Source organism: Mustela nivalis (genome assembly GCF_964662115.1).
Source record: "Mustela nivalis genome assembly, chromosome: 7".
Taxonomy (NCBI): Eukaryota; Metazoa; Chordata; class Mammalia; order Carnivora; family Mustelidae; genus Mustela; species Mustela nivalis.
In genome coordinates this window covers 146394737-146417579 of record NC_139026.1, presented here as the reverse complement: position 1 = coordinate 146417579, position 22843 = coordinate 146394737, and the positions used below count along the sequence as shown (strand labels likewise).

Below are 22843 nucleotides of genomic sequence, written 5' to 3'. Positions count from 1 at the left end.
GCGCGGGAGCGCTGGGCGGCCCGAGGAGGGGCTCCACGTGCGGCGTGCGGGGCTCACGGCGAGGACACGGTGTCCCGGGATGGGCGTGCAGCGCTGAACTGTGACGCCGGGCGGGCGCGGGGCGTTTCCAGAACACACGTGCCCACAGAGCTTCTGGGAACGCATGCCCCACGCGTGTCCGTGTGCGCTCAGGCGTCCTGCGGGGGACGGGAGGCCGGGCTCGAAACCCGAGTTGGCTTCCGACCCTGTCATGGGCGAGCGGCTCGTGCACACCGTTGTTCTGGGCGCCGTGGGGGTCTCGTCCCCGTGCCCCTCACTAAGCCCCTGCTCTCAGGCTTTCTGCACTAATGCCTCGAGCTGACGGGGCATCGTCCGCCGGTTCCTGTGCGGACTCTGGGGTTCCTGCCGCTTCACGGGTGCGAGCGCGCTCTTCTCCTTCGGCTTTTAACGAAGACGGGGGGTGGAGGTGGCCTCGGAGCCCTTTGTCGTGTGCACTTGCGCCTGCGGTGCCTTTACTCTGGGGCCTGCCGTGTGTTTCGCGTGTGGATAGCGCTGTTCACACGTGAAGGTTTCGCGGAGGGAACTTTGTGTCGTCGTGTGTCTTATTGGTACCAAGTACATCTCCCTGGGTCCCTCATACCTGAGGCAGCTGTTTGTTAAAATGGTCTTTGCAGTCTTTAAATGAGTTTCATTTAATGTGCTCCCAGATTTCATCCGGCCCCGTTAAGAAACTTCAGACGGAACGTTTATCCTTGTTCTCCTGAGCAGAGTCTCTGTCCTCTAAGGAGTCTCAGCACGCTTTAGGTCTGAGTCTCACTGACTCCGTCGTGTTCTGACGTCACTCCCTGTCCCCGTTCCGCGACGGCACATTGGTTCATTCCGTTGGATGCTGCCTGTTGAGTTTTTTCTTCCAGTTCAGTCACGTTGAGTGGTGTGGTGGTGAATTTGGCTGAGGGTTTATAGCACGTGTGCCTCGGGAGTAATACACTAATTCTGGTTTGTGTGATTGGAAATAGGGCCACAGAAGAATGGTGTGCTGCTCGGCGTGGAGCGAGGACCACCCCATGTGCAATCTGTTCACCTGCGGGTTTGACAGGCAAGCCATTGGCTGGAACATCAACATCCCTGCGTTGTTACAAGAGAAATAAGGTCGCCAGCGTCCTTAGCTGCATTGTTCACCGTGGACCTGTGGACTGGTGCCGCTTTTCTCATACTCGTCAAGCCCTTTTTGTGAGAGTTGCACCCTGGAAAGGGTGGTTTGTACGTTCATTTCCCATTGTATCGAGCTTGCATGAAATGTACAGCAAAATGTGTGGTCACATGTCTTATTTTCGTCCTGTGTGTGTGTTGGCACCCTCTGGTCCGTGGACATGAAGCCCCCTGCCCTGTAGCACGTCGTGTGTTGTGAGTTCCTGGCGTCTGACGGATGACATGAGGGCATTACGTTTGCGTGAGTTCAGTGTGAACCCGAGGACTTACTGTGAGGCGTAAGCAGTCTGTGGCATTACTGGAGTCGTCATACAGATCTACCTTGTACCGGGAAGGTCACGGAGCGACATCTGCGTTGGCTGGCGATCGGCAGGCGTGATGGGAGATTTCATGTTTACTTCTGTCTGAGGGTTTAGCATGTGCTGTGCTGTAACTCAGTTCAACTCTGTATTCTGGTATAGTTGTGTAAAATCAACCTGGAATTGAGAAGTTCACAAAAATAGAATGCCGATTTTGTAACATTTGGAAAGTTTTTTTGAAAACAGAACGTTTCTGCTCTTTTTATAGAAAATCATTTCAATCTCCTGAGGTCTCTTATTAGCAAATTCAAAAATAGGATGATTCTAATCACTGATTTCAGATATTAAGCAAAATTTAAAGCACTTTAGTTTATGGCTATGCTTATAAACAGTTTTTAGAAGTTTCAAATGACTTATCCAATGAATGTGACTTGAGCTTTTAAAGAAGGCCCTGCCTGCTACCTGAAAACAAAACCTTATTTATTTTCTACACTTCGGTTTGCGTATTTCTAAGTGGGTTCACTTCCTCAGTGGTGTTTGAGAGCCAACAATGCAAATAAATGAGTACTACCTCAAAATCCGTGTGTTTGGAAAATGTGGGGGTCTCACTGTTGCCTAGCTACAGCACTTTTCACTTATAGCTGGAATGCCGCACTCAGTCCAGAGGGCAAGAAAGACCATCATAGCAAACATATCCTGAGGACGAAAGCTCTCCCATTAGCCAGCAAGGTGGTAGCGGAAACCATGTTGCACAGGGTACAAGATGCTCCTGTTTCGGCCGCTGGGGCCCCTCTCCGCGCCAGTCCTCCCACTGCCTGGGCGAGCCTGTCCCTCTTGCCTTCTTTGGAGTTACTGTGGTTTGGTGTTTGTGAGTTCGTGTTTCCTGCTCAGTTGCAGTTTTGATCAAGAGCCATCTCCGTGTACTGCCCTCCTCTTTTTAGTACTTCGAATGTGTCCACTTGGAGAGGCACAGAGGGTGACGATGACCGTGATCACGGGTGTCCCCTGCCTCCTAGTGGTGACCACGGTGGAGTGCCGTTTGGCGAGGGGTGCCAGCAGAGCGTGCGGCTCGCCCTCGGTCCTGCGTAAACCCATCTCTCTCGAGGCTCCTTTGGCTCAGGTCCCGTGTGCGGCGGCTCATCCTAGGCGCTTCAGCCCTGACTTACCTGGAATGATTCTGAAATGACTTACGTCTGAAAGGGAAGAAGGGTCAGGGGAAACCTGTCAGGACGTAGTTAGAGCTGAGGCTGCCGACTACAGGACAGACGACCGGTGCTTCAGAACGGCTCTCTTCCCAAAGCCTGGCACCTCCCCGCCCCACTCCGGAGAACTTGGGCCGGAGCGTCCGCGTCCAGCCTCTGCCGACCCGAGCACGCCATGCCCCTGGCGGCAGAGCGCTGTTGACCTTGGGATGCTAAGCTGTGCGTCCACACTCTTGGGCTCCTGTTGTGTTTTAATTTGAATGTCAGGGTGTTTTAGAATCGTTAGGAACATTGAAAAATGTGTACAGACACAGTGAAATCAAACTTAAGAACCAGATCTCTGCCAGACTAAAAAATTTGGAGCTTTTAATTCAACATATCTGGTGGCTATTTAGTTCTCCACGGACTAGTGCCCTCCGCGTCTGGCAGCTGCTCACCTTCTCGCTGGCAGGAGGGGCCGGCCGCCTCCCCCTCACCAGGCTCCACGAGGGCACGGGCCCCCTGCTGTTGGCGTGGGCTCTCAGGAGTAGGACGCCCTCCCACCAACTGCTGTGTCGTCCTCGGACGCAGTTCCCTTCAGCTGCTGCTGGGGACTCAGTGGTGGTGTTTTCCGAGTCACAGAGATTTGGGATAGGGTGTGCATGTGTGTGCATGAATGCGTGTGTGTGTGGGTGTGAATGTGAGTGTGTGCATGTATGCACCTGTGTGGCTGAACTAAGTCATGTGGTCAGCCACACCTGATCTCATCTGCAGTGTGTTTGGAAATGAGAGTGGTTTTGTCCTGTGTGCTCACATGTCCAGGGTTTCCTTTAATAAAGGAAGGAAGCGTGTGGTTATTGGAAAATGTGTATTGATAGAGAGTTTCGTAAGATCTATATTGTTGGACAAAACCGCACTCTTTCTCAACCACTGCGCATCGGTTTCTGGAGAGACAAAAATTCTGTACATATTTTGGAATTTGAAGAATCCTATTTACATCACTTGTTGCTTTTAAATCTGTGAAAACCGAATTTCTTTAAAGTATGCATTTATAAGTGTTGTGTAGAAGCAAGTGTTTTTTTATTGTGTTGATGTAATTGTTTTTAAGTGTTGACTGTCTTCATTGCCAGTATGAAATTCATTAAAAGTCCACGTTCTGTAATCACTGTTGTAAAAGTTTTATTTTATGAGGACTCTTTTTTCTTTATTATTTTATTTACTTTTTTAAAATGTTTTGCTTTGATGGAATAACGTTAGCGGCCATTGAACACCGTAGGAATGTAGAAATCGTATCATAGGACTGCCCACTTGAGAAACTTTTAACTTTGGACTTAACACATCGGTTGTGTTCTATTTCCTGTCCGTCTCTTAGGCTGACGTGAGGCGACATGTAATAACACTTCTCCGTTGCAGCATCTCCGCCCTGACGGTTTCTGGAGGGAGTTAGCGATTTGATAGATAGCAAGTGCTCGTCCAAGTTCCTCCAAGGTTCCCAAGATGCGGGTCTTGTCCTTACCCCAGTTGAGCTTGTTTGAACTTATTAAAAAATTACAGTGGCAGGAAGTAGGCCGCGTTCCTCCCCTGTAGGAGAATCTGGATTGTCGGTGGCTGCTGGCTCATTCATTCTCGCCCGGGAAGGGTGAGCGGAGCGCCGTGGCAGGCGCTGGAGACCTCAGGAGGTGTTCGTACACGGCTTGCCGGAGCGCCCGCTTCAGACCGGTAGGGCTTTATTCAGTCTCCAGAAGGCAGACATTCACTGATATTACCTTTCTTTCCTTGGTCTTTAGAAACGTGATTATTGTCCACATTTCACAATGACATTTTCAGTTACATTTAAAAATTCATCTGTTAGTATAAAGAATCATGAAGGCAGGGCTCCTGGCTGGCTCTGTTAGAAGAGCGTGCGGCTTTTGGTCTCAGGATCATGAGTTCCAGCCCATGTTGGATGTAGAGATTTCTTAAGTAAATATTTTAAAAAAAAGTCACAAAGGCAAAATTTTGGTATAATTTCATTAGAACGCCGCCAAAATGTGTGTCACTTACTATGGCATAGGTTTTCTGGTTTCCTTTAGTCAGTCAGTAGTTAGATCACTTCAGTAATTGGGAACACCTCCCTCCGTACATGCAACGTGTGCTCCGTGCGGTGCCGGGAAGAAGCTGGGAATGAAATCCCATGGAAGTGTTGAGTATTTGAAACTAATTTTAGGAAAACATTTTAAAGCAGCCTTTGGTCTAAATGAAGCCAAGATGAGGCACCTCTCAGGCTCTGAGAGCCCGTGTGAAGCCCAGGCGGTGCCTGCGGGCTTTGTGGGCCTGGGAGGCACCCTGTGAGGGGGAGGCTGAACCGGGCCGGAAGGTTGACGGAGGTGTCCGGAAACCAGGAGAGCTCCTCTATAGCACCGGGCACTGCATCCCCGCACGGCCAGCGGCCTTACCATGCTCCACCGAACCCTCCCTTGAAAGTTTTGGAACCAGAGCAAAATTTGCATCTTTCGTCGCTTTGCTGAGCTCGAGTGCTGGGAAGAAGGCGCCAGATTGATGAGCTCATATTGGTGAGGATGGTAAAGGAGCAGGGTTTTCCCCAGGACTCCTCTAACCTACCTTCCTGAGATGCTGGGGGAAGGAACAGCCAGAGGAGTGCTTTCAAAATGGGCAAAATACCGGCATATAGCAAAATACTAGTATAGCAACGTCTGGAGAGTAGTGGTTTAAAATTAATTTTCATCTGGCTAGGCAATTATGATTTTAACTTTTTGTCTTTATTAAATAGAGTAAAATTTCAAGGGTGACCACAAAGGGGGAAAAAACTTAGAACAGATAGAAAAAGTGGTTACTGTGGGAGTTGGGAAGTGTAACTGGAGCAGGTAATTTTTTAGTGTTTTGTTCTGTAGGTTGAAAATTATAGATCATCCAATTAGATCACCCACTAGTTGAAAGGTTCCCACTTTATGCAAACAACAGAAACATAAAAGGCACTTGTGGGGAAAATCTGATGAAAATAAAGGAACTTGAAATCATCCATGGAAGTACTTAAAACTTGAACAAAGATATTAAAAAAGACAAAATGAGAGACCACCATGCGTTAATAGGAAGAGGCAGTATTGTGAGAATCAGTTTTCCCCATATTGAAGTAGATTTGATGCTATTCCAGTGCAAATCACCCCAGAGTTTTTTGTGGACTTGGGCATCTGATTCTTAAATTTATTTGTGGCAAAGCCCAGGGTTGATGAGATACTGAGAAAACAGGAGGAAGGAAGGGAGAAGAAAGCAGAGTTTGCCTTGAGCCCGGCAGGGCTGTAGCAGGTAGAATGTGGGATCGGCACCAGGATGGAGGAACTGACCCGTGAAGTTAGAGATCAGGTTGATTCAAACATCTGTAGAAACATGAAGTAGTTCAGCTCAAGAGCCATCATGAGTCTGGGAAGAAAGTGGCCTGTGTAATTCATGGTTCCAGTGTTACTGGTTACGCGTATGGAACAAGATTACGAATCTGGTCCCTACCTCACACCAAAGACAATTCAGCCTCATATGTGGAAGGACAAACGGTAACTTAAAAATTAAGAAAAAATTTATATTATTTTCCGTTTATTAAACAACTCTCTGAAAATGCATTAACTGTACTAGAAAAGATTGATACATTCAACCAGGTTAAAGATGAAGCTTTGTGGCCATGTGGGACGGCTCCGAAGAGACGAAGCGGCAGGGCGCAGGTGACAGTTGCAGCCCGCACAGCCCACCGAGCCCTGATGTCCGGGATAGCAGAAGCGAAGTCCACGTTGCCAGAGCAGAGCCGGAAACTGGCAGCAGACATGGGTAGGTGTGTCACAGAAGGGAAAACGTGACTAGTCAACAAAGAGGTAAAAGTAGAAATTAAAAAAAAAACACACACAACAAAACCCGAAAATGAAATACTGTTTCACAACTGTTAGATTTGGGAAGCTCTGTCAAGCGCTTCCCGTTGGAGCTCACATGTGCTGTTGCTGTGGATCTACACTAACACAGCACATGGGAAAGTGCGGCCTTGTGATCGAATGCACGCGTGCCCCCTTGTTCCCGCGATCATGAGGGGTCTGCCTGGAACATGGTTTTCTAAGTGCGATGTGAGAAGGCCACGCGTGTCTGTTGCCGTGAAGACTTCGGGCCGCCGACTGAGGGTCGGGTGGGACACGCGAGTCTGCGTTTGGAGCCGGCCCGTGTGTGGTTCTGCCGCCCAGTTTGAGAGCGCAGTGTGTCAGGAGGTGTCCTGGGGCACACGGGAAACCACTGGGCACCATCAACAGGCTGCGGCCTAAATGGTGGCACACTGGTCCCATGAAACAGCCAGTGAGCGGACCAGACAGGACTGTGTGCGAGTGTGGATCTTGGGCACGCCGCGTTGAGGGAAGCACCACTCGCACAGAGCACGAGCAAGCAGCCCTGTACACGGTTTGGTCGTGTGTTTTGGACTTTGGGAGTGAGGCTCCCAACTCTGCGTGATGTTCTCTGGGCCAGGTGTGGAGCGCGGGGTGGGAGGTGAGGGCAGGGCCGGGTCGAGCGCAGACTGAGTGCTGGCCGGCTCCCGAGGGCCGCGGTGGGTGCCGGTTCATTCGAGCAGCCGCACTTCGGAACTGCGGTGGCTTTACAACAGTTTCGTTAATGTGCCTTGTCCGGTTAAGGTAATAAGAAAGGAACAGTGCGGAGAAGGGGCGCGCGTTGCAGAGGTGGACGATAGCGTGGTGATGACGGAGGGGACGTGAATGTTCTTGCCCGTGTCAAGGTCAGGCTTCTTACTCACTTCAGATATTAGCTCTCTTTCCACTTGCAAGCATGTAGTTTTATTACTCTACAATGACTGAGTTTTCAGTGGGTATGTGCCATGGGGGAAAGACAAAGCCAATTTTGTTCCAAGATAATGTTCTTGAAAAAATAACTCGCTAAGGAAATTGTAAAAAGGCTGTGTTACACTGTGTCAAAATTGTGTTGTTTTCAAATACATCTTGGAAATCCTAGCTTTAAAGTGGGAAATGTAATAAGGGTTTCATTTACCAGGTGTGATCATAAAACAATAAAAGGAGCTTTCTTGTGTTGCTCAGAAACGGGGACTGAATAATTTCAGATCCAGGAGACGGTCCAAAAATTGTGCTGTGTAACGGCCACATACCAGAGTAAGAACGTTTGCTCCTGCTGTCTGTTTTGCAGAAAGCATTTATTTGGTGGATCAGTTTTGGTGTATTTGTTTAAATATACAGTCATCTTTAACAGTGCATGTGCATTACAGACATTTTCCAGCTCTGAATTAGTTCTCAGTAAATAATAGCATCGGGACAGCTGTGTGGCTCCGTCCAGTGAGCACCGACTCTTGGTTTCAGCTCAGGTCGTGGTCTTGGGGTTGTGAGACGGAGCCCCGGGCTCCCCACTCAGCTCAGGCTCCCAACCACGTACATAAATAAATAGATGATTTAAGAAAACAATTAAATATCCTGCTGGAAACTTCATTTTTCTTTTTTTTTTTTTTTTAAAGATTTTATTTATTTATTTGACAGAGAGAAATCACAAGTAGGCAGAGAGGCAGGCAGAGTGAGAGAGAGGAGGAAGCAGGCTCCCCGCCGAGCAGAGAGCCCGATGCGGGACTCGATCCCAGGACCCTGAGATCATGACCTGAGCCGAAGGCAGCGGCTTAACCACTGAGCCACCCAGGCGCCCCGGAAACTTCATTTTTCTTGCAGTGACAGAAGTAACTGTGTATATTCTATGATCAGTCCCTCAATGTCACATGGAGCTAGAGGCAGCTTTCTGGTGGTGTCACTGACACAATCTACCCCAAACATGTACCGTGAGAAGGGAGGCAAGTTTTGACGCATTGGTCCAGGGCGTCATCACCACGGTCAGGATGACGCGCTGGTCACCGTCGGCCCAGGCCTGTCTGCAGCTCGTCCCTCCCGCCCCGTGAGCCCCACCGTCCCTGACCGCCAGGCTGCTTTCTGTCACTAGGGTGAATGTGCGTTTCCTGCAATCTTACACAAACTCACTTCGGTAGTAGGTGCTGGTTTGGGTCTTCCCCAAAAGCTGTTTGAGGTTGAGTCGTGTTCTTTCGTGGCTTAGTCCTTTTCATGGTGAGTGTCTCAGCGCGTGGCCGTGTCACATTCGTCCGCGTCCCTGCTGGTGGAGACGTGTGTGTTCTCAGTTTCTGGCTATCGCGGACGAGGCTGGCGTGGACACCGGCGTGCCAGTCCTGTCCTCTCAGACTCCGTCGTCTGCATCGGCCAGGCGTCCCGGCGTGGGCTCACTCGGCCGCGGGGAGGGCATGTTTTTCTCGGTCAGGCACTGCCGTGCCGTTCCCACGGGCGTCCTGCTGGAGACCCCGGCTTCTGCTCTGACACGCGGAGGAGCTCGGACGTTCTGTCTTCTTCCTTCACACCGAGAACAAAGGTGCACAGACTGAAGTCAGCGACTCTTCTTAGATGCACTAGAGAGAGGGGAGGGCCAGAGACTCCGGGCGAGCAGACTCTGGCGCGTGAGGCAGGAGTGTGTGGCGCGGGAGCCGGTCGGGGGCCTGAGGAGGGGCCCTCGGGAGGCTGAAGCCCCCGGAGCGCGGGCCGCGGGCCCTCCTGGGTTCCTGTGGTGGAGATGGACGAGATCCCCCTCCTGTCTGGTCGGGGAGACCGGGGAGGACAGCGGCCAGCAGCGGCGTGACACCACAGACACTTCCGCAGCAAGGGAAGGGCCTCGCCAGAGCTGTGCCCTGTCCCGAGCAAGGGGAGGGGCCTGAGGAGTCCTCGGAGGGCGCGGCTCCCTGGACGTGGACAGTCCTGTGTGAGTCACAGCAGCCCGGGACGTGGCAGGAGGTGGCTGTGGGTGACGCGCCAGAGGCGCTGTGGGAAAGGCGGTGCCCTGGAGGGACTGGTGCGAAACGGGCGCAGAGCGTCTCGAGCAGTCCTGGAGGAAGACTCTCAGTGTCAGTGGCTTCGACCGACCTGACCCGGCGGGGAGGGGGACCCTTGGGACAGCGCTCGGGCACGTCGGTAGAGATAGAGACGTTCCAAGCAGAAGAGTAAGAGTGAAAGGAGCAGAGCAGAGCGTGGGGCAGCGGTGGGGCCCTGGCAGGGGAGGGAAGGGAGCGGGGAGAGGCGTGCAGTTGGAGTGCAGAATCTCCCCCAAGGAACACAAACCGCGCCACAGATCAAGTGAGCGAGTGCCCAGAAGTGCAGACCTCGGCGTGCGGTGGGAGTGCAGGGTGCGGCCCCCGCCCAGCTCCAGGCTCCGGGGTGGGTGTCGGGTGAGGGTTCCAGCCCCCTCGGGTTGTATGGGTGACTTAAATACGGGTCCGGAGAGAGGAGGCAGACGTGCCGGGTGCTCTACATGACAACAGATCACCGACCGCGGCACCGAGGCCAGTGACATACCACACGTCGGCTTCGTGAACTTAAGTGACAATAAGGCAGAGTCTGGAGGACACTGAGGACAAAGAGCAAAGCCAAGCCGAAGCAGGCGCAGCTCGGCCACAGGGGCCGCGGCCGGAGCCACGGGCAGCGCAGGGGCGGGTTCGGCTCGAGGGGACGGAGCCCGGCTCGGATTCTGTGTCTGTGCGAGCGACGGACAAAGACAGCCTTTCTGCTCCCAAAGTGTGCGACGGGGGTTGTCCACGCGTCCTGTGGCCTGAAGTTTTCCGAATTCACCTGTTTTTTTATAACAGATTTTTAAATAGATTCTGTTGAATTGTCTGCAGAGCGGCCCTGTCGCTCCCTCGTCTGGAGCCCAGTGCAGGGTCGGAGATGCTGGCGGACCCCCTGCCGCGTGTTGTGCAGACAAGGAGACACTCGGCTGTGCCACGAGCTGCCGCGGCGGCAGGGCTACACGTGCGCTCGCTCCGTCGGCGGGATCCCGCATCGGTTGTTGAAGGGTTTTCGTCAGGAACGGATGTGGGGATTTCCTCTAAGTGCTGTTTGGGTATTGATTGAGATAATCTATGATCTTTCTTTCGTAGTTTGCTGATAGGATGCTTTCTATCGATGGATTTATAGGACGCTAAACCAACCGTGCAGTTTTGGGATAAACCCTGTTTTGTCAGTGCACTAAGTGTTATGTTGCTGGGCTTGATTTGGCACGGCTGAGGATTTTGGTGTCTGTACTTATGAGAGAGCTTAGTCTGGACCTTGTGTTCCTGGACCGTTGCCTGGTTTTGGCAACATAATGCGGGCTCACAGGATGAGTTCGGAAGCTTCTTCAGTTTTCTGGAAGACTGTAGAGTAGCTATTATTTCTCCTTCCGTGAACTTACTGCTGACGTCACGGCCTGCAGTCGTGTGTGTGTGTGTGTGTGTGTGTGAAGGTTTTCATTATGAATTAAGTTATTCAGATAAGAGGTCATTCCTAGCAGTTTTTGTCCGAGAAAGCTTTCATAGTTTGCCTGCCTGCCTCCCTTCCTATCTTTCTTTCCTTCCTTCTTGGTCTATGTATTTGAGAGAGCGCACAAGCAAGGGCAGCAGGCAGAGGAGAAGCAGGCTTCCCGCTGAGCAGGGAGCCCGATGCGGGGCTCTATTCCAGGACCCTGCGATCATGACCTGAGCTGAAGGCAGTCGCTTCACTGACGGAGCCCCCCAGGCGCCCCATAGTTTGCGTGCCAGGCTGCGGGCATGCCGGCAGAACTGTGGGATTTATCCGCATAACGGTGTTTCTGTTACTCCCTCATCCTTCCGTGTCTCCGGGGTCTGTAAGAGTCATGTTGGCATTCCCTCCTAGCCTCTGCTGCGATGCTGGTCACGTGTCTGTGACCGTTCGGTGTGACAGACTCTAAGATCCGCCAGGAACAGCGGCGTTAGGCCTGCCTCGTGGTGGCCGCCAGGAAACGCTGGGAGGTCGGCGGGTGGGGAGCGGGGCCCGTGCAGCCGGCATGCCCAGGGCTGTGCGCCCTCCGTGCCCCGCCTGTGCCCCCACACGGCCGCGCCCTTTGTAGCAGCATCTCTTAAGTGGACCCCACTGGAAATGTGGGAGCACGGGCTTCCCACCGAGTGTCCCCTGTTCCTGGCCGCGGCGGGTCACCGTGGCCCGGCGCAGTGTTCGCGGTGTCACCGGTGGGGTCGGCGCAACTGAGCCGCGGCCCCTCCCGCAGGTGAGCGGTCTGCGGCTGGATGGAGCGGCTCTGACGGCGTTCCTGGTGGGAGGAGGAGGTGAAGGAGAAGGAGAAAGGCCGGCTGCCCCAGCCGCTGCTTTGTCCAGACCCCAGCCGCTACGCTGTGCAGACCCCAGCCGCTGCCCGGTACAGACCCCAGCCGCTGCCCGGTGCGGACCCCAGCTGCTGCCCTGTCGGGACCCCAGCCGCTGCCCGGTACAGACCCCAGCCGCTGCGCTGTGCAGACCCCAGCCGCTGCCCTGTACGGACCCCAGCCGCTGCCCTGTCGGGACCCCATCCGCTGCCCGGTGCAGACCCCAGCCGCTGCCCTGTCGGGACCCCAGCCGCTGCCCGGTACAGACCCCAGCCGCTGCCCGGTGCAGACCCCAGCCGCTGCCCTGTCCAGACCCCAGCCGCTGCCCAGTGCAGACCCCAGCCGCTGCCCGTTGCAGACCCTTGGCCCCGATGGGCTGCTGCGTGGTCCCAGAGTCCGTGGATGAAGACGCGGATGTTTTGGGGCCGTGTTTCTGCCTGTGCGAGCGGCTCTCCATATCAGGTCGGTCCTTGAAGAGTCTCCTCTCCACGACCACAGCTGGGCCGTGATCAACTCACGTTTTAAAGGAGCAGCGTGGTTCCGAGCTGCCCTGGTGCACAGCCTCTGGCTGTCTGCCCGGCTGCCCTCACGTTTCTGCTTTACAGGCTCTCGTTGTCCGCGATGCTCTGGAGACGTGTTTACCAGCCTGTGTCAGCTCTGTCTTCCTCTACAAATGAGACCGACGCTGTTTGTCAAACGTGAGTCGGTCACCGTGTGAGCCTCCATTTCCTTATCTGTAAAGTGAGCTTTTGGGTTTCCTGCCAGTTCATTGTGGCCGTCAGGGTCCCAAGATACGACGCTGTTTGTTCTAAGGGAACTTGCAGTACGAGGAAGGGGAGGGGAGGTAAGAGGTCTCTCCAGATGTTGAAATCCCGAGATCCTGGGTTTCAGGGGAGTGCAGCGGCTGTGGTAATCAGGAATTTACCTGAAACCGTCGTCTGTTGAAGGAGCCCCCTCGTGGGAGGTGCCACGGCACGGGCCGGCGCAGCGGGGTCCTGGGAGGCCATGTGGAGCGCGGCGGTGGCAGGCGCCGTTCGTGGTGCGTTCAGCCCCGCGGGAGGGACGGAGCGGCTGCGGGTCACTGACAGTTTCGTGGTTCTCTGAGTCTTGCTGGGGCCTTGTATCAGTGCCCGGTCTCCCCTGGTCCTGGGGGCCATTTGGGTGCAGGCAGCCTGCGGGCGGCGGGAGAGAGCCCGGTGAGAGAGGCCAACAGCGCCCCGCGTGCAGCGGGTCATCCTGCAGACAAACAGTGCTGCTGGGTGTCGGCAGCCCGCCCGTCTGGGTTTGTGGCCCCATGAGTGTTTCTCTTTCTGTTTTGCTGTCTGAGGTTGAAGGCATCCCTTGGAAACGCCCTGCTTGCGCGGCACCTGTGTCCGAGCGACTGAGCCTTGTCCTACACTGCTTCCGTCCCTTCCCCGCTTCGTCCCGCAGGTTCCGAGCTGCTTGCGCCTTAGGTCCGGGCCCCGGAGAAGCGCCGAGCCGCGAGAGGGGGTCCCATGTGCGATGTTAGCACCTGGAGGCGTGACGGGGGCATGACTGGCCTGTCAGGGCCGGACTGCTGTTGGCTTTGAGTGACGCCCATCGCCAGCCTTAGGACGGCCGGGAGTGAGCCCCCAGGCTGTCCTGGGCCCGGGTCTCCAGCCTCGCCACCTGTACGCACGAGCACAGAACGGACTCCTCGCAGCAGCTGTGGTTTTCCTCAGTTGTGCCGTGCGGCTGCCTTAGGCAGGGTCTGGGGAAGGGGCGACCTTCCACGGGTGCACCCGTGTCCTTGCCGATTTCTGAGTGCGGCTGTGCCTTCTCGTCCTGCGAGGGGCAGAGCGCCCTGTCTGCCTCCAGACTGGCCACCCATATGCGATGCCTTCCGGGGAAGCAGCCCCTTCTGTTGTCTGTCTGTCAGCGTGTGTGTCGGAGCGGGCAGCTCTGGGCCTACAGCAGGGACCCCGGGACGCCGTCCTGGTGTCGACCGGTTTCCCGTGTTCTGACTTTCCCCGTAAAGATGGGAGCAGAGGTGAGTTCCGAAGGGAGGGTGGGAAGGGCAGCTGTGTCTTCACGATCCCCGCCCCATGGTGGTCTCCACGGGAAGAGATGGGCGCTGCGCTCACCTGGCGTTTGAGGCCCAGGAGTGTGTTTGAAGGAAATGTGTGTGTCAGAGGTGAGACAGACAGACAGGATGATAGACAGGGACCCAAACAGTCACGCGGGGTGGGGGCATCTGAACCTGGCGGGCTGGGGCAGCAGGCGCTGGGGGATGGGCACCGGGGGCTTGGGGAGCGGCCTGCCGCCGCGGGCACGGGGCAGCACTGGAAGGGACGCTCCAGGAGAGGACGTGTACTTGGCACTCGGTGGTGGCTTCTGCTCAATCGCCTCAGCTCCTGGCACACTGCTTTGGAGGATTTTTGTTTGTTTAGCATTTGGTCGGTGCACGGTCGGCGTTTTCCCAGAGTTTGTGCAGATGACTGCAGGGGAGAAACGGGTGATTGGAACTTGAGCAAAAACTGAGAGTAAGAACCAGGTGCAGCTCTAGGATGCCCCGGGCTCTTGAAAGAAGGACACTGTGTGGTGATTCTGCGGGGGGGGGGGGGTTCACATCACTCATTGGGGTACAAGGCAGGAGGTCTTGTGGCCCAGAGCCTGGGCAGAGGCTCCTAATGCCATCCAGGAGTTGGGACGACCTGCGGGGGTCAAGCCAGACGCAGGGGAGGCAGGTCGGTGATGATGCCAGGACTCTGAGGATAGACTCCCGCGAGAAGAGGGGAACAGCAGTGCGTGGGGGAGGGCGGTGTGCCGTTCCCACGTCCTGGACTTCAGGCGTGGGGGATGGTGCCTGTGGGCTCCCTGCCCCGTGTCCTCTGTGGCTCAGGAGATGTCCCAAAGTACAAGCAGCCCCTCGCACCTTTGGACTCCCAGGAGCGCCCATGCCGGTGTTGCCCCAGGAAGGAGGGGCTCAGAGTCGCGGCCCCCAATTCAGTCATAATCTATCAAAAAAATAGAGTGACATGCAGATTGAAACATCCAAGTCGAGGATATTTACAAGTAAAACAGTTTCATAAAAAGTCAGCCTACGCCAGCATAAACTCGGGGAGAAGAGTCCCTGTTCTCCGCACAGGCCAGCACATGCTCAGAATGCTTTTTGTTGGGCTCAGAACACACTCTTACAGCTTGAGAGACACTGGCCTGCTCACGGCTGAGCAGCTGCACCCGTGGGGGGCGCTGGGACTCTAGCCTTCCCGAACCTGCCTGACAGGTGGCTCCTGCAGCTGGGCCGCCGAGCCTCCACAGGCCCGATGCCCCAAGGAGGCCGAGTTCCTGCGTGAGAGCTGCCTGCATGGGGGCGGCTGCTGGACTGCCTTCTGTCCATCGGGGAAGCTGGGCACCCGCGGGGGTGGCTCTCGTCTGTGTGCGCTCTGGTGACGTCGGACATCGGCGCACCCCTGGGAACCATGATCCCTGGAAGGACAGCTCCCGCCTGCTCTGACACCCCCTCAGTGTGTGGTCGGGGTGCCTGTGGCCCCCCTGAAACCCGCCCCATTTCCGCTTCTGCCCTGGCCTTCCCCGGTGCCCAGCTGTTTTCTCCTCCGCACGGGTCCTTCGTAAATCGTTGGTACCTGAGTGCTGGGATCCGCGTCTGTGTCCGGAGCACCCCAGCTGGGATGGCCGAGGCAGACCATGGGGCGCAGCCCACGTCAGTGCGTCAGCAAAGGGACCACCCCAAAGGAGGAGAGTGTGCAGCAGGTGCTTCCCCTAGGAGGCCGCCTCTCCGCAAGGCCTTGTCTGTCTGGCCCACTGCTTCTGGAGCAGTTGAATCCGCCGACGGGGCTGGTGGGTGACGGGGTCTTCCGACCGCAGGCCTCCTCTTCCAAGGCGGAGTCGGACGCTCTGCGGGAGTTGCTGGAGTTCAGGCGATGTGCTCTTGGAGCTGCTCAGATGGGAAGCAATTGGTTGTTTAGTTGCTTGGGTTGTTACCAAAAAAGAAAAAAGAAAGAAAAAGCATTCAGTGGCTTTGGAGCATGCTTTCAGTTTGCGGCTTGGAAAACTGAGGATTTTCTTCGACAGAAATGTCTCCGAGTGATGTTGTACATGAGGAGGTGGTGTCGTCACACCTGGGAGGCCAGTGCAAGGAAGAGGAGCCTCAGGGTCGGGGACCCGCGTGGGACGCACCAGGCTTTGTGCTGGACCCAGATGCTTTGAGTGGGTCAGAATTCATGCTTTCTGGTAATTTTCTAAGTCCCGGTGGGGAGGAAAGGGCAGGATGCAGGAAGTCTGGGGCTTGCTTCCCGGGTGCGTGGCCTGTCCGTGTGCTGCGTCTGCAGATGAGGTCTTATTCCAGTGCGGCTCTCCTTCTGACCTTTCTAGAAGGAAAACAGCTCACGGCTCTGTGGTTGCCGTGTCTTCATGCTGCCCGTGGAAGGCTTGTGGTTCTGCAGGACTCTGGCTCCCGTCTGATGAGCCCGCAAGGACCTGACAGATACGGCGCTGCTCTCTGCTCACTGAACCGGCACCGGTGGAGGGGCCTCTTCTGGAGTAGGGAGAAGGGTGACTTGTGAGCCCGTTACGGATCTTGCTCTATACCATACATTTCTGGAGCTGCGTTCCTTCTTCCATGCACTGGGATTTCTAGATGGGAGCCGCAGGAGTTCATCCTGCAGGGGCTGCGCCGGCGGGCATCGGGCCTCCGTGGTCGCCCCCAGCTCAGCGGGTGAAAGTGCCGATGCGTGTCTGACATGAGGAGCCCACACGGCATCGGTGGTGGAGACACTTTGCTTGGCGTGTTTCCTGTGTCCTTGGCTCCAGGCTGAGTTCCAGGACCGAGTGTGGATAAGTCGGGATTAACTCGCCTGCCCGCCTCCCTTCTCACTGAGCCGGGGGAGGGGCGCTCTGTGGAGCTCTCCTGGCTGTGGTGAGAGACGGTCCCACCGCGCTAGACGACCAGGGGAGGGTGTTCTCCAGGGAGATCGGCTGCTCCGGAGCGGGGCTGGGTAGTTCCAGGGACCTGCCAAGTGACCTGGGGAACGTGTATCCTTGCAACGGCTGTTGTGTGTTGTGGTACAAGCCGACGCTTTGTCCCCTTGTCACCGGCAGAGGATGGCGACATGCGTGTGAGTGTGGCTGGTGGGCCGCGTGGGTTTCGGTTCATGACCTGCTTCACGCAGCGCCACCGTCTAACGCACTGAGTCGTTGGTCGGGTTGCGCGGCTGCTCCTGCGCCCTGATACAGTCACGTGTACGCGTGGTTTCTTCTGACGTTGTCCTGGGAGAGGCGCGATGGTGCCACTGGACGTGGAGTCCCAGAGACAGCTCTCCTGGGGACTCGGGTCATTGCTGACTGGACATCTCCAAGGTGTCAGGTCTTGGGAGAATCCTGTGCTCCTTCCGTGGAAGTTCTGGTCCCCGTTCGTGTGTGTGAGGTGCTCCTGGGGCGCCGCTCTTCAGTCCCCCAGGGGACTCCCTGGCCGACCACACCGGGCAGCTCGCTGGGCCGGTGGCTGCCGTGGTCTGTCAGCACACGGCAGTAACGGTGTCTCACGCGCACTTGACCTTTGGGTCCGAGAAATTTCTCAGATCCCTGTGTGGGCGAACCCTGGGCTCTCCCTGGGTCAGGAAGAGCGTCATGTGTGTGAGCTCGGGGGGCATCTGGGGGACGCGTGGGTGCAGGGAGGAGCCCAGACTTCGGGGTTGGCACATCTCCGGCAGGTGACGGCCTCTGGGGACCGGAGTCCTCATTTGTTGTGAGGGCAGACGCACCTGCCTCTCCAGCTGTGTGGTGTAGGAGGCACACGTGGGCGGCCCACCACGGTCGAGCAGTCGGCCACGGAGGGTTTAAGGTCAGTGGTGCTGAAGCACGAACTCCACTTCCATTCCTGCTGACAACCAAGTCCCGGAACTGTTCACGCAGGAAGCCCTGGGGTGGGTTGGCCACGGGTGTCCAGCGGTCCTTGCGTTTCGTCATTTCCGGGGACGCGGCTCCCCTTCCCCCTTCTGGTGTTTGCAGGCAGACACCCTCGCGCTTGCCGAGCCTGCCGTGTGTCCTGACGCAGGCCTTCCCTCCTCCCGAGGACGCGGCCGGTGGCCTTCCTTCTGTCTTTGCCCCTGTCCGCAGCCTCGGCCTCGCTCCCCGCTGTCCTCCGAGGGAGTTTGTTTCTCCTGCTTCTCCAGCACACGGGTCACGTGCAAATCCGGTGCGACTCTTTACTTCCCACTGGTAGCCGGCCTTACAGGCCCCCGCACGGCGGGGTCGCGCCGCGGTGATGCTCTTCTGTCAGGGTCAGTGCCCTGCTGGCGAGGACCGATGCGGCCGCACGTGCTGGCGTGCCTGCGGCCGCGGGACCCGAAGCACGGGCTCCTGACTGCGTGCACCGGGGGGAGCCGCGGGTGGGGGCAAGGTCATCTCCACGGGCGTCTTGGCTGTTTCCTCCACTTCAACTACATTTTCAGATAAAATGGGCTTAAAGTCTCCTGAAGGTGAGAGAGAAGTATTTTCCGAGAAATGGCTTTCATCTTAAGTTACTTTGCTGTCCCTCCCTCGGCTTGGTCACCCTGGGACTGATGTTGTGAAATTAATGACTTTTCCTAGTCACCAGCGGAACACGTGTTACTTACAGAAACACCAGGCCTGGGTCCCAACTCCGAGGGGATCCACGGGAGGGTTCCGTGTCTTCCGATCAAGCTAGGCGTCTTGTACGCATGTTCACCTGCTGTCCACTCAGCAGCGTGTCGGGAACGTGGGCCTCTGTCGTGATGTGTTCCAGGAAGGCGCGTGACGGTGCCCGTCCTCGACGTCGTGATCTGTCGCAGTAAATGTTGGTTCCTGTGCACTGAGCGTCCCTCCGTGCACATGTGTCTGTGTGTGACAAGCTTTCCCTGCCGTGATCGGCTTCGCCGCCATCTTAGCGGCTCCCCAGTGGTCCCTGGGCTTGGGAGAATCCAGAATCCTGGCAGGTGCTCACAGAAGGGCCGTGTATGTCGGCGCGGGAGTGTGGTGGTGTCCTCGTGCGTTGGTGCGTCTGAAGAAGAAACGGCGTGAAGGCCGTGGAAGGAAGGATCCGGGGGTCACGGAGACGCCCGACCCCGTTGCTGCGTGAGGCCGGGGCTGGGCGAGGCTAGGGGTCATGTCTTCAATTTTGTGTCCTCGGATGTTTGGTCCGTTGGGATTCTCTTCGCTGTGTCGTCTTGTGGGGGGTCACATCCCTGTGCACAGCTCTCTCGTGCTTGGGGTCCCGGGTCCCTGCAGCTCCTGACAGACCCCATCGTGTCTCCATAGATGTGGCCCCAGGCAGTGCTCGATGGCCACGGGGCAGTGTCTGCTGGCACAAGCCCCCGGTCTCCTTAGGATGAATGAGGAGGGGCATGGCCAGGGCCGTCGGGCTTACCTTTCTCCCGAGAGGAAGAAAAGATCCTTTCAAGTGCAGAACTCTCGTCAAGGACACACTGCGTCATGTGATCACGGGGACGAAGGGTGTGTCCCCTGACGGGAGCTCCGTGTCTTGCATCCCTGTGACACCTGCCTCCCTGCTTCGGCGGACTTCACCGTGCATGCGTGCCCCAGGAGGCTGTCCACTTACACCCGGTTGTGGGGATGTGTTTTGAGTCTGGGGCATGAGAGCTGCTCTGGGATCCGCATTGCCGTCAGGGAGGGGCGATGGGGCGCTAACGCCCACGGTTATGATTACGCGACAGACGTTCCCCCGGCACCGGGGTCTGTCAGACCAGGGAGACGCCTCTGAGGCTGTGGCAGGTGGGCAGGTGACGGAGCCCTGGGTGTACTCCGCCCCGAATTGCATCCGCGTGCAACTTCCGTGAGACAGTTGTCACCGGATGTTGTCGCTGACTGTGGCCAGAAAGAAGGTGCTGTACTTGAGTTCCGAAGTAGTTTTAAATGTTTCCTGTGCGGCACCGCCTAACGACGTCGGGCCCGAGGAACCGCCGAGCGGAGTCAGCTTCGCGGCGACCTCCGCAGGCCCGGCGGGTGGGCCGCAGAAGCTGCGGGCGCTCCGTTCATGCCTGCCTTTGTGTGGGAGACAGACGGATTCGTTGCGAGCCCTTGTGCTTTTTGATGCTGTCCTAAGTGGGGCTTTGGGTTTGCTTGTCAAGGAGATTGCTGGTGGTGGGAAGAAACGCGACTGATTTCTGCGGCTTGGTTTGTGTTCTCTAAGTACCGAGTTGTTCGTTCTGTTGAGTTTGGGGTGGAGTCTTTGGGGCTTTTCTGCTATAGAAGGATGTCTTCCGCACACCCAGATAATTTTGCTTCTTCCTTGCTAATTCTGATGCCTTTTCTCTCCTTTTCTTGCCTGATTCTCTGGCTGGGACTTCCAGTGCCACGGGAATACGGTGGCGAGCGCGGCACCCTGGCCTCCTTCCTGATGTCCGAGGAAGAGCTTTCGGGCTCCCTGTTGCGTACGCCGAGTGAGGCCAGGGAAGGCACCCACTTCCTCACTCCTTGCTTAACTGTGGAGTCTAAACAGTCGAGTGAAAGAAGCAGAGAGAAGGCTGTTTCCAAGGGCTGGGGAGGTGGGTGCCCGGCGGGGGCTCCCAGGATGCGCGAGCCCAGGGAGCTCTTGTGTGGCGTGAGGGTAGCAGCCGCTCATCCCGCACCAGACGCCGGGCCGAGCCAAGAGCACAGCTCAGGTGCGCGCCCCACGCCCGCGGCGGCCAGCATGTGAGGAGGTGGGGTGCGAGTTACCCTGACTGCAGTGACCGTTTCACTACATGTGCATTCAATCGCCACGTCCTACAGCTTTCACGTATTTGAGTTTTATTAAAGAGCACGGATTTGGAGACTTTCCTTACTGCGAGGCACATCAGAACATGCTGTCCTGCCTCAGAAAGACGGGGCAGGCCCCTCCCCCTCCCCGAGACAGGAGACCAGCATGTCTGTCAGCCTTGCTCTGGGCTGGCCCGTGGGAGAGTGACAGACCAGTGTCCTGTCTGAGCCCCCGTTGTCCCCCGTCTCAGGCGAAGCACAGTGACCTTGGCCGACGACGGTTCTCTGAGGCCCCGCCACAAAAGCGTCAGTGCCTGCTTAGACCTGCAGTTGGGTCGTGGCGTTGAGACGGCTCCCCCGGGAGTCTGGCCACCATGGGCCGCGCATTGTGCCCCCAGCAGCGACGCCGCCTCTCCTCCTGCAGGCTGAGCAGTGTGTGGTCTGTTCCTCCGAAACCTACCTGCCCTGGTCATCGCTGTGCCCTGGGTGGCACTGGGCGCTGGTACTGGGTTCACACTCCGCGTTTTAAATCTGGCCCCTGACACTTTCGGGACCCTCTCCTCTCTTTAGGGAGGAGGAGCCACGGCTTGGAAAGGCCAAGAAGGCGGACCAGATCGCTGGTGCGGGGAGCAGCCCGTAAACAGCTCCTCTGGCACGTTCGCCCTCCCCCGCCCCGGGTGCCGGCTGCACTACGTGAAGACAATTCCGTTCAGGGGGTCGGGCGCCTCCAGCGTGACGATGTAGGACGCAGCGGCTCAGCGATGCCGCCGTGAACCCCATTTTAGAGAACAGGAAGCGGAGACGCACAGGTCAACCGCTGGGGCCAGAGGCAGAGTGAGGATGTGGCCACAGCGCTCAGGTCGGCGGCATTTAAGGGACCCAGGACACGAGTGGGAAATGGTAGGTCTGTCCGTGCAGCACGTGTGTCCAGGGACATGCTGCTCGCCACCCTGCGTCCCAGAGCTGGGCCTCGTCTGAGCTCACGACGCAGAAACGAGCGTAGGGAGTTCCGTGACTTGAGAAAGGACGGGGCGAGCGCGTGGGCGAGCGAGGCTGTGACTCTGTGTGCCAGGCGTCCTGGCAGGTGCGCGGGCGTGTGGACGGGCAGCCAGCACGAGTGGCTCACGCAGGACGCAGCGTGGGCTCCCGGGCGGCGCCGTCTGGGGCACGTTGTTGTCGGGTGGCACAGTCCTGGGCACCGGGCTGTGGTGTGGGAGGGAGGAATTGGGGAGGAGGGAACAGGGCAGCCGTTGGCAGCATGGCGTGCGGAGTCAGGTCAGTGACGGTCCCAGAGGAACCTGTGGGAGGGCGTCCGGTCACGGGTCGCCCACAGCTTGTGGAATGGGTTTCCGAGACTGATGAAAGAGGGCTGTGTGGACCAGGAGAGCGTCACACCCAGACCACAGAGTGACCGCCACAGAGCCAGGAGGGGGGCTGGGAACCACGCGGGACAGCTTGGCTGCCCCGCTCTGTTCAGTGCACACACGTGCACGTCCGTCACACCGGACACCAGCCGGCACATGTGAGCACACGGTGTCCATGCATGTGCACACGCGCCACACGTACTCACCACAAGGGCACACTGGACCACATGTGCACACACACGTGCAGCCACACAACACACACACCAATGCACACACCACACCTACTCACCATACAAGTGTGTGGACACACACCTCATCACACAACACACACCACACACAGTCGTGGGCACAGGTACACAGCACACAGGGGCACGCATGCCGTGCTCACATCCCCTGTGCACACTGACACACACGTGCTCCACATACTGACCGGAGACACTGTGGAGCAGCAGAAGTCGGGGTGGGGCTTCCTGGGGGCCAGAAGGGGGGGCGGCAGCCTTGTAGTTGAGGAGACGGAGAAGCCCTGAGCCCCAAGCCCTGCTCCTGCGCATGTGCACTGCGATCCCCCGCCCGAGTCGTCAGCCTGTCCTGCCTCTCGGGGTCCCTCTCTGTACTCTCCCGGCCCTTCCTTCTCGGACAGAGGGCCCCGGAGCGGTACCCCCCACTGCTTTAGACCTGCCATCTTCTCCTGGGTCACGGTACATACATAATTGTCTGTTGCACGGGCAGCAGTATTGACTGTTTTCTCTTTTCTTCTTCCTAAACTGCTTGTTGAGGGCCCGTCCTAGCAGGCACAAAAGCAAAGAGAACAGTGAGCCCCTGTCCCCGCAGCCAGTTCTGGTGCCATCTCGTGGCCCGTGTCCTGTGATCTCTGTCCCTCTCTGCTTGTCTTACTGCAATTTCGTGTGC

General features: G+C 56.9%; 1 protein-coding gene across 9 annotated transcripts in view; it reads left to right on the top strand.

The window, feature by feature from the left end:
* Positions 1-3851, top strand: part of WDR37 (WD repeat domain 37) — a 50381-nt gene extending 46530 nt beyond the window's left edge. For all 9 annotated transcript variants that reach the window (XM_082739790.1, XM_082739789.1, XM_082739788.1 and 6 more), the window contains one exon: positions 1017-3851. In XM_082739790.1, the coding sequence (XP_082595916.1) occupies positions 1017-1148 (132 nt within the window). In that variant the 3' untranslated portion in view covers positions 1149-3851. The remainder of the gene's footprint in view (positions 1-1016) is intronic.
* The last annotated feature ends 18992 nt before the right edge of the window (positions 3852-22843 follow it).